The following is an 11,558-nucleotide window of genomic DNA, read 5'->3' on the forward strand; positions in this document are numbered from 1 at the left end:
CAATAAAGATGTTTTTTTAGGGGGTGGCATTGTCTTAAGCTGATAGAAAAAAATAGCCCCCAGTAACTAATAAAAAAAATAATGACATGGTTTATATGGAATCCTGTCCGACTGTCTCAGAGGTTTGCATATCCATAGATCAGATTTACAACACAAAGCACTAGACCTGTTTCTTTAATTATTCGTACATTAAGTTAAGACGTGTTCTAATCTTTCATGTATTAAGAGTAAAATGTCAGGACATTTTTGTGGTTTCCTCTAACTAGTAAAACAGGAGGGAGGTTCTTCGTGAGGATTTCCAACCAAGCCATGTACAACCAATCTGATATAAATCCTTTTCTTGCCACTGGAAGGCTCCTGACAGCATGGAAGAAAAATTTTAAAAGTGACAATTACTACAGGCAGTAACATCACTAGTCATCTGAGCTATTTCATAACCAGTGGCCTGAAACTTTGGTAACCCTCCTCCCACACGTGAAAGCACTGAAATTATTTCGAATATACGTATTCAACTGATGTATTTCTCAGATAAGACAAATTATCTGTAAGCCAGAAAAATAGGCTTAGGCATTGTAGAGTAAACCAAACATAACTATAAATTCTCACTCCTCTTTAAATAGAAAATTTGATAGACCAATCTCTCTCCTCCTTTTCCAATGGAAATGATTTTCCCAATAGTTTAAAGCTCTTATATTTGGCAGAAACCTCAGAAAACAGCTAGGTGAAACCTCCTTCCCAATTCGGGAGACGGTTCTAGGTCTCAGGTGGCAGACCTGTGCAGACCTTGAAGACATATTACTCTTCATACATAGGAATCACGTCACGAGGCATCAGTGTGAAATAGCTGTTTTTCATGTTTAGCTGTCAATCGTTACGTAAACTTTCCTACTTCCAACAGGTACACCTCTAACATTTGTAGGGTGAAGGGCGAGAGTAGAAATGGAAGAATCCCCTCCCTTTTTCTCCTACCTTGGCCTCTTTCGACACAGCGGGGAGCCCGCTGAACTTGCTGTCGGCTGGCTCTCTACCCCAGGAGCACCACGCTGGGAAGGAGCCCGTGAGCCTCAGTGGCTCACTTGAGGCTTGTTAGGCAGGGGATTCCCGGGGCATGCTCTGAAGGGGGGAGCCGAGATTCTATGGGTGGGGTGCACCAGACACAAAGTCCAAGTGGCAGGGTCCCAGGTGGCATTTATTTTCCTTCACTGTCTAAAATCCCACATGTTCCAATTTTTTAAACTTTCCACCTGAATAGTCAAGACTTTTTAAGTCGATTAGCCCATTTACCTAAGATTCCTCTGTAACATTCTTAAATGTCTGCAGTGATACTCACAGGACGATGAGATTAGCGGCTCTCGAGTGCTCCTGTAAGAGTTCGTTTAGGCGAACTTGGCGGTAACTCTGTGGACAACATTCAGATTTTGTTGAGGGCAGTTCTACCAGAATTACAGATGAGAATCTGTCTCCTTACCTCAAGTTATGGAGAAGTAGAAAAACCTCACTTAAAAAACAATTACAATTATTTCCTTCAGGTCTGGAAACTAATTTTTAAAAACTCACGAGAAATTCTAGAAATATAAAGAATAAGACCAGGTGCTTGTTGTGCTAGATTATTAAATTCTAAGGGAAAAAAACAAGCGAGCAGGAAACATGGATAATAGTAAAGAGAAGGTGAGAACGGTCAGATCTGGGAACAGGTTTGAGGTGGAAAAAGTAATCTTGATAGCAATTTGATATCCTAAGAACATAAATTAAATCCTAGTCTACGTTGTTTAGGTTCTTCGAATATTTTATCAGCACAAGGGACTGGTTTCAACTAAAAAGTCATCCAAGACTCACCTGGAAAAATAACTACATCGACAATTTTGCAGTGATGACAATAATACTTACTGTGTTTCATTGGTTCGGAAACCAAGGCTTAGATGTATGATTTGCTCAATTATGTGAACAATCTTTGTTAAAAAAAAAGAGAGAGAGGCAAACCAAAATGCAGACTCTTTATAGAGAATAAACTGAGGGTTGCTGGAGGGAGGTGGGTAGGTGGGGCATGGGCAAAGTGTGTGATGGGCTCTAAGGAGGGCACTTGTGAGGAGCACCGGGAGTTGTATGGAACTGATGAATCACTAAATTCTACACCTGAAACTGATAACATACTGTATGTTAAGTAACTGGAATTTAAATTAAAATGTGAAATTAGGGGCACCTGGGTGGCTCCGCTGATATAACGACTCTTGATTTGGGCTCAGCTCAAGATCTCAGGGTCGTGAGATCGAGCCCCACACTGGGCTCTGTGCTGAGCATGGAGCCTGCTTAAGATTCGCTCTCTCCCTCTGCCCTTCTGCCAGCTCTCTCTCTCCCTCTCTTAAAAAAAAAATAAAAGTCTTCCCAACCTCCCCAGTAAACCAACAAGCAAGCAAACAAACAAAGAACTGGGCAGTTTATTATACACAATTCATAAATCTTAGCTCAGTATTTTCTCCACTAAATTTGAAAGGCTTTAGTATCTCTTGTTCTAAATTGTTTCAAGTTCAGCTCCTAATGTTTGTTTGTTTTTTTATTTATTATATCCCTCCTACAACTTGTGCCTAATCCAACTTTCATAATCATTGTTCCAATTACATATTTTCCCAGATCACTTTGTTAGTTTTCATAACCTCATCAGGTTAAAATTCTTTGCTACTGTGTTGAATTGTGAGTCAATTACCTTTATCTACTTTGCACATATATTGACTTAACTTAAATTATTTTAGACCCATGGATCTGTCTCCTGTTCTATAAAATTAAATTTGAAAGGAGACTTCACAATATATATCAATAATCTGGGGTTTTTTAAAAATCTTTTAAAAAAAGAATTGATTTCATATTAAGAAATGAAAACCAGTTTCTAAATTCTCAGAACCAGTAATATGATTGAAAAGCATTTGAAAAATGCAGAAACCCTAGATCCTGAATAATGAAATTCTATAACGGATACATTACTCCTTGATCTTTGAATCAACCACTGTTTTCTTTTTCAGCTAGTTAGACAGTAAAGTAAAAATTAAGGAAGACAAGCCCTTACCTTTTCCTTGACTGCTTCCAGCTCTGCATCTGTAATTTTCCACGGGGTTTCTCTCTTTAATTTCTCAGCAGTTGTTAAATCTTTGCAGCTTTCATGGAGACGATATGGTTCAATCATCTCTTCAAAGACTTTCCAGCTGAAATTGGAATTATAAAGGAGGGCTCACAGTGGGAAACTAGCTCATTATTTCAGAGATACTCCAGGTATGACTGGCTCTCTGGCTGCAGAATCAGAGCTGAATGTCATGCAAATCTTTTAAGAATTATCTTTGCAGGGGACTTACTGTGAGTAAAGCCATGGATATAGTATTGCCTCCCTACGCAAGGAAAGGCCTTGACATGTTGAAGCCTTGTTAGCCTGCTGTGTATTAGATCCTCAATATAAACGCACCAACACACAGGTAGTAATTATTCTGCAGATACATTTTCGACACGATATAGTCAAAGGCACCATTGTAATGGAGACACTTTAGCCCATAAATAAGTTTCCACGCGCTTAAATGAGTTTCCATCTGCTTGTTGGACAGACAGGAGACATTCACGAATTAATGTGGAAGATGAACTAGGTTGCTTGGGACGGGAGTTGGCTAGGCCTGCCCTCTCCTTTAGTCCACATGGCCCACCCCGTGCTGGCGGGGGCCATCGGTGGGCTGCTAGAAGAATAGCAAATTCAATGGTTATAGAGCAATTTGGATGTTTGCTGCAAAAAAAGCAGCCTTCGTCCTTCTGATGACTACTGTTGCTGCCTGAGATTTTTAAATGACTATTTTTCAGGTGCGTGTTAGAGGAAAGAACAAAAATCAATAATATCTTAATGTCTACAAATCTGAGGCCATTTTAGAGCAATTAAGAAGAAGGCATTGAGTAGAAAACTAGCGGCAGGATCTCACAGCTGTGGAACATTTTAAAAAGTACTAGAAAATCTCCTTCTTGTCTTTCATAAGAACCTCAAAGATTTTTTTTGAACAGTAGTACAGAACAAAGCTTATAGTTTATGAGAACAGTTGTCTTCAGTGTGCGACTAGAAGACGATGCCAGATATAAACAATGTCTTTTGGTTTTGTATAATGTGGCTTACTTATAACTCGGTAACTTTGGAGTGAGGAGTAACTGGAATCTAAGGAATTAAAATATGATGGCACGTGTTCAATGATCTCATCGGTTGCCCTGATTCAGGATTTGCAGATCAAAGTGCAGATATCATAAAGGAGCCTACCAGTGCCTTTGTTAAGGAATTGAAGAGATACTTAAAGTAGTAGATTTCTGACACTTTGATTTATTGAGAATGCTGGACAGCAACAGGGAACCACTGATATGCCCTATTATTCTTTCAACTACATAATACTTTCATTTGCTACTCCTTCCAACAGGGCCAAGCCTTCAGAGACCTTTGGCAGTAATCTGTGCAATGGAAAGGTGCCAGACTAGGAGAGCCTTGGTTCTTGTGCTGGCTCTTCCATTGTCCTCCTGGACCTGGATAACCTTGCCTATAAAAGGAGGTAATGGCTGCTCAGAACTGGCCTGAAGATTGGTGTGATGGTTCGATGATGATTTGGGTGACAGTGCTCTGAAAGTGTAGAGTGCCCTGTAAAACCAAGGCATTGATTTTACTGAACAGCCGCGGGACTGAGGTTAGCTATTGAGAGGCTCTCTGTTTAAGCTCTACATATACTTATTTTTTTTAAAGATTTTATTTATTAATTTGACAGAGAGAGACAGCCAGTGAGAGAGGGAACACAGCAGGGGGAGTGGGAGAGGAAGAAGCAGGCTCGTAGCGGAGAAGCCTGATGTGGGGCTCGATCCCAGAACACTGGGATCACGCCCTGAGCCGAAGGCAGACGCTTAAGGACTGAGCCACCCAGGCGCCCCTACATATACTTATTTTGATCGGGATAAAAGTTTTCTTTGCATCTCAGCCCAGGTGCTTATTAGAAAGACCAGTTCAAAAATAGTTCCCTAAGAAACGGAAGTAGAGTGGAGTTTGCTCGTTGTCTCCCCAGCATCCACTGTAGTTTGGGTGGGAGTGACTCCATTCCCAGCATCAGCTAATCAGCACAATTCTATTCCATCTGCCAGAGTGTTTGGCCAGGGTAGCCACACAGCCCAGGCAAGCTTGACCAAGAGGCACCTAGCATTCCACTGACCAAGTAAGTGCTCAGTGGCTTAGGTTGGCACAAACTGGAGCCCATGACCTGGCTTCAATGACTACAGAAGAGACAAACTTTCTCTCCCACTGAACATAAATGAGCAAGTATGTAGTCCTGGTTGCTGTCATCTTGTTTTTATGACCTAAATCGACCTTGATTGAAGATTTCATAATGGAAGGTAGAGTAGAGGTAATAGGAAAGAATTAGTCCTTGATTATATATAAAATTAACCTTCTAGATCAAGCTTTGCCTGAAAGCCAGAACATAATTGGATTTTTCAGTTATGTTTGCCAGTAATTTTATTATTTAAGTCATTATAAGTTTTCTTTTCCTTGCACTGAAACACGCTAAGTGACATAATAGGTTATAATGGGAATGTGTTTGCCTATTTATTTTCCCTCAACTCTTACTGTTCTTTGTCTATGCTCATCTTTGACTTCATCTTAAGGTTCATCCCTGAACAGGCCATTTTTCATTCTCCTAGCTAGGTGATGCAAAGGTGGCGCAAGATTTCTATCCTGATTCTCATTAAATCTTATTTTTCATATAAATGTTTTTTAATTGACTCTAGAATAGGCCAAGTTGACTCTAGAATAGGCCAAATAGACCATGATAATAAATATAAATGACAATTGATTCAATTTAAAAATTAACTTATACCCGCCCTGCCTTCCCCATCCTTGTTCTTCATGATAACAAAGTTTAAAAATTTTATAATTGTAAAAAATTTTTTCCCTAAGTTCCTGTAAGATTTCCTTTCTCAAATTAATGTATTAGTTGTTTTGTGACCACTCCAGTATCTTTTTTTTTTTTTTAAGATTTTATTTATTTATTTGAGAGAGAGATTGCAAGGAGAAAGGGCTGAGGGGGAGGGAGAGGGACAAGCAGACTCTGTGCTGAGCACAGAGCCCTGCACAGGGCTGGATCACATGACCCTGAGATTATGACCTGAGCCAAAATCAAGAGTTGGCTGCTTAATGGACTGGACCACCCCGGTGTCCCACCACTCTAGTGTCTTTAAGTTATCCAGTTAATTACTTCTACTTTCTCTTTAATTTCTGTATAAAGATTGTTGTCTTTTTGGCCTATGACTCTTAATTCAGTATATTCAATAAAAAATGAAATTTAACCACAAGAGATTTTCAGTTTCTCCAGGCTCAATTATTTTCTCATTAGCTTTGCTTTTGTACTCCCTTTCACCCTTGCCCAGCCGTATTTATGATGTGTCTATGGTAAAATATCTCCATCAACACTTACTGATGTTTTATGAGTAGTTGAAAGATTTATTAGAGGCAATTTAGGTACATTTAACATTAGCCTCCAACATGGAAATAGTTGACAAACTATTTTTGACATTTTGTGTCACCTGATGACCAAGAAAAAAAAACGATGAGGAGATAATTGTTAATGGTAGGTAGGGGCTGCCTGGCCAAGAAGAGCTGAAATTGAACTGGTGCTCTAAGCATTGGACCCTGGGACGGGGCTTGCATCAGCCCAGAGGAAGAGTCTTCTTTCTCTAATTCAACGCAGAGGAATTGCCTTTTAAAAATCATCACAAAGGCCTCAACAAAGTAGGTTAGAGGGAATATACCTCAACATAATAAAGGCCATATATGAAGAATCTACAGCTCATCATACTCAATGGTGAAAAACTGATAACTTCCCCCTAAGATCAGGCACAACACAAGGATGTCCACTCCTACCACTTTTATTCAACACAGCACTGAAAGTCCTAGCCATAGCAATCAGACAAGAAAAAGAAACAAAAGTCATTCAAATTGGTAAGGAAGAAGTAAACTTTCAGTACTTGCAGCTGACATGATACCACATATCAAATACCCTAAAAATTCCATCCAAAACTACTAGAACCGATAAATGAATTCAGTAAGGTCACAGGATTCAAAAATCAATGTGCAGAAATCCATTGCATTTCTATACACTAATTGGGAAGCTACAGAAAGGGAAATTAAGAAAGCAATCCCTTTTACAATTGCACCAAAAATAATAAAATATCTGGGAATAAACTTAATCGAGGAGGTGAAACACGTGTACTGAAAAGTATAAAACATTAATGAAAGAAATTGAAGATGACACAAACAAATGGAAAGATATTTCATGCTCATAAATCGGAAGAACAAATATTGTTAAAATGTCTATACTACTTAGAGCAATCTACATATTTAATGCAATCCCTGTGAAAATACCAACAGCATTTTTCACAATACTCAAAAAACTAATCCTAAAATTTGTATAGAACCACGAAAGACCCCAAATAGCCAAAACAATCTGGAAAAAGAAAAACAAAGCTAGAGATATCACAAGTCTAGATTTCAAGTTAAACTGCAAAGCTGTAGTAATCAAAACAGTATGGTATTGGCACAAAAATAGATCAATGGAACGGGATAGAAAGCCCAGAAATAAACCCATGATTATCTAGTCAATTAATCTGTAACAAAGGGGGCAAGAATATGCAATGGGAAAAAGACAGTCTCTTCAACAAATGGTGTTGGGAAAACTGGGCAACTACATGCAAAAGAATAAAGCTGGACCACTTTCTTAGATCATACACAAAAAATAAACTCAAAATAGATTAAAGATGTCAAGGTGAGATCTGAAACCATAAAAATCCTAGAAGAGAACACAGGCAGTAATTTCTCTGACATCGGCCATAGCAACACTTTTTTAAATACGTCTCTTAAGGCAGGGGACGTAAAAGCAAAAATCAACTATTGATACCACATCAAAATAAAAAGCTTGTGCACAGTGAAGGAAATAATCAACAAAACCACCTACTGAAGGGAAGAAGATATTTGCAAATGACATATCTGATAAAGGGTTAGTATCAAAAAATAAAGAACTTACACAACTCAACACCCCAAAAACAAATTATCCAATTAAAAAATGTGCAGAAGACATGAACAGACATTTCTCCAAAGAAGACATACAGATGGACACATGAAAAGATGCTCAACATCGGTCGTCATCAGGGAAATGCAAATCAAAACCACAATGAGATATCACCTCACGCCCTTCGGAATGGCTAAAATCAACAACACAAGAAACAGCAAGTGTGATGAGGATATGGAGAAAAAGGACCATTGTGAACTGTTGGTGGGAATGCAAACTGGTGCCGCTACCCTGGAAAATAATACGGGGTGGGTTCCTCAAAAAATTTAAGCTAAAACTACCCTATGATCTAGTAATTGCACTACTGGGTATTTACCCAAAGCATACAAAAACACTAACTCAAAAGTATACATGCATCCCTATGTTTATTGCAGCATTATTTACAATAGCCAAATTATCGAAGTAGCAGCCCAAGTGTCCATTGACTGATGAATGGATAAAGATGATGTGGGGTGTGTGTGTGTGTATATATATATATATATACACACACACACAATATACAATATATTATACAATATATTATATTTAGAATATATATTGTATTACATATATAATATATACAATCTATTACTCAGCCATAAAAAAGAATGAAATCTTGTCACTTGCAGCAACAGGGACGGAGCTAGAGAGTGTAATGCTATGTGAAATAAAACAGAGAAAGACAAATACCATACGATTTCACTCCTATGTGGAATTTAAGAAACAAAACAAATGGACAAAGGAAAAAGAGAGAGAAATAAACTAAGAAATCGATTCTTAACTATAGAGAAAAGCCTGATGGTTATCAGAGGGGAGGGGGGTGGGGGGATGGGTGAAATAGGTGAAGGGGATTAAGAGCACACTTAGCACAATGAGCACTGAGTAATGCATAGAATTGTTGAATCACTATACTGGACACCTGAAACTAATATCACACGGTTAACTAGAGTGGAATTAAAATAAAAACACTTAATAAAAAAATTATCACAAAGGTACCAGATGTGCTACCAATGGCCATCTGTGAGATTTACTGAGTGATCATTCTCTGTTTTAAAATAGGGTTGCCAGGGCGCCTGGATGGCACGGCGGTTGAGTGTCTGCCTTCGGCTCAGGGCGTGATCCTGGCGTTATGGGATCGAGCCCCACATCAGGATCCTCCACTGTGAGCCTGCTTCTTCCTCTCCCACTCCCCCTGCTTGTGTTCCCTCTCTCGCTGGCTGTCTCTATCTCTGTCGAATGAATAAATAAATAAAATCTTTAAAAAAATAAATAAAATAAAATAGGGTTGCCTTTATATATTCGGTCATCATTGCCGACACCAGACGCGTGACTCTCTTACAAAGCAATATGGTATCAGTGACAGTGGAGAGCCGAAGGCAGGAGAATGGCACTTCCAGCACCTCTCTTCTTGGTGCTATTTTGTCTTCACACCAGGGTACGTTAGCCGCAAAGATTCTTTTATTCCAGTAAAAATGGATTTTGTTTTTTGGCATCTTCCTCAAGACCTTGAACTATCAAAAAAAAAAAATCCCCCAAATTGTGAGATCTAATCATTTTTTTCCTGAGAAAGGGAAATAGATCTCTTCATTGCAGGATGATGAGGATATGTAAGAAACAGCCAATTAAAATAGTGTCTAAAAGCCAAGTTAGATACCAGGACAAAAGCAAAAATGCCTGGTCCTTCGTTTTTTACTCCTCTCCATAATGTTGGCTGCCTGAAAAGAGAAAAACATGGCCCAAAGTTCAGGGTTAGTCAAAGAAATTGTGTCTAGCCTATGATGGGCACTCAGACAATGGAGAGGCACTAGTGGAAGAGGTATGTGGACATCCTTGGTGATAGGACAGATAGGACAGGAATGCAGGGGGGAACCGTGGCATCTGGGCAGAGACTAGCATGAAAGAAAGGGAAAGAAACTTGTGTAGAGAAAGCCAGGTCGATCCATAAAGAGGCAAAGGATATAGGAACAAATGAATCAGCAAGCACACACAGTCCTTAGCTGCTGTTAAGACAAACAACAGCAAGAAGAATTCGGCTACGAGAAGTAGATGACTAATTTGTGCCCAGCACTGAGCCAGGGCTCCTAGAAAATCTGAAGTCAGTAGGGGACGCCATGACTACCCTCCAGACAACAGTAAATGGCCCTGCGCTTGCAGAGCTCTGGCAGGCTCCGGCCTCTTACGAGGGGGCACATGCTAGGAAATCATTGTACCTGCTGTGTTATGAAATAGAAGGTCTTTCCGCCAATTAGAGACATAAGAGGAGCCTGTTTGATCGCATCACTGCAAATGCCAAAGAGGCAATGAGTTAGGAATTAAAATTCTTCAAATGAAATGTGGAAGGCTACCAGAGATTACTACACGACCACCCAGCTCATAGCAGAATGTTAATTACTTTTACCGAGGAGTATTATAAACTCATCTTAATTTACTTTTAAAGTACTTAAAACTGTAGAAATATAGGAATGTAAGGCATTAGTGGTTTATACGATGTGAAGAAATATTGCATAGTAATAACCCAGGTGAACTCTGTCGATCACAGCTTTCTTATCACAATGAGGATGTTTTGTAAAGTCGTTTTGACTGACGTGTAGCCTTGGAGGAATCATGCATACACTCAAATGACATGAAGTTCAAGGTCGCTGTGTGGTCAATAAGATTGCATCTTTTTTTTTTTTTTAAAGATTTTATTTATTTATTCGACAGAGTCAGAGACAGCCAGTGAGAGAGGGAACACAAGCAGGGGGAGTGGGAGAGGAAGAAGCAGGCTCACAGCGGAGGAGCCTGATGTGGGGCTCGATCCCAGAACGCCGGGATCACGCCCTGAGCCGAAGGCAGACGCTTAACCGCTGTGCCACCCAGGCACCCCAATAAGATTGCATCTTAAATCTGGATGATCTTCTGTTAGGTATTAAGCTCATACAGGATAGCACTGAATCAAAAGAAGGGAAGAACAAGGAGATTTGAGTGTGGAATTGGAAGCTCTCAGGAGCTGCAGGAGGAAGCAGAAATGACGGCGAAGAGAAGTGAGACCAGGTCCGGCAGTCCAGGGAAAGCCGAAGCCACACTGAGATCCTTGTGCCCCTGTGTCTCTCAACCTCGAAGGCCCCACTCCACACCAACTCACGTGTATTAAATCGCATCCAGGTGCGACAGTAAATATGATTTTGGACTGTCAACAATTGCAAAATCTTATAATTGGTAAGTTATCACTCTAAGAAGTAAAGTTAATATCGGCTATAATTTCCAGACCATCTTCTTGCACCTCTGGGAATTCCTGTGAGGATCTAACCTACAAGCTGTTTTCCAATATCATGGACTTGACAAATTTAACAATTAACGAGGATTAAAATGATGTGTGATTTGAAGACATTCAAACAATTATTTCAATTTCGGCATTTAAAAAATTTTGGAGCCAATACATTTCCTTGCCAGGCTTCAGATAGTTTTATCTGAATTTATACCCCCCCC

General features: G+C 39.5%; 1 protein-coding gene across 3 annotated transcripts in view; it reads right to left on the reverse strand.

Moving 5' to 3' along the window:
* Window positions 1–221: 221 nt before the first annotated feature.
* The window catches only part of SLC12A1 (solute carrier family 12 member 1), an 83,410-nt gene continuing 72,073 nt past the window's right edge, over window positions 222–11,558 (reverse strand). For all 3 annotated transcript variants that reach the window (XM_008705930.2, XM_040620657.1, XM_040620658.1), the window contains exons 24-26: window positions 3,059–3,194; window positions 1,331–1,398; window positions 222–357 (exon numbers count right to left, since the gene is read on the reverse strand). In XM_008705930.2, the coding sequence (XP_008704152.2) occupies window positions 222–357; window positions 1,331–1,398; window positions 3,059–3,194 (340 nt within the window). The remainder of the gene's footprint in view (window positions 358–1,330; window positions 1,399–3,058; window positions 3,195–11,558) is intronic.

This window comes from Ursus maritimus, unplaced genomic scaffold (assembly GCF_017311325.1).
Source record: "Ursus maritimus isolate PB19 unplaced genomic scaffold, ASM1731132v1 scaffold_35, whole genome shotgun sequence".
NCBI classification, from domain to species: Eukaryota; Metazoa; Chordata; class Mammalia; order Carnivora; family Ursidae; genus Ursus; species Ursus maritimus.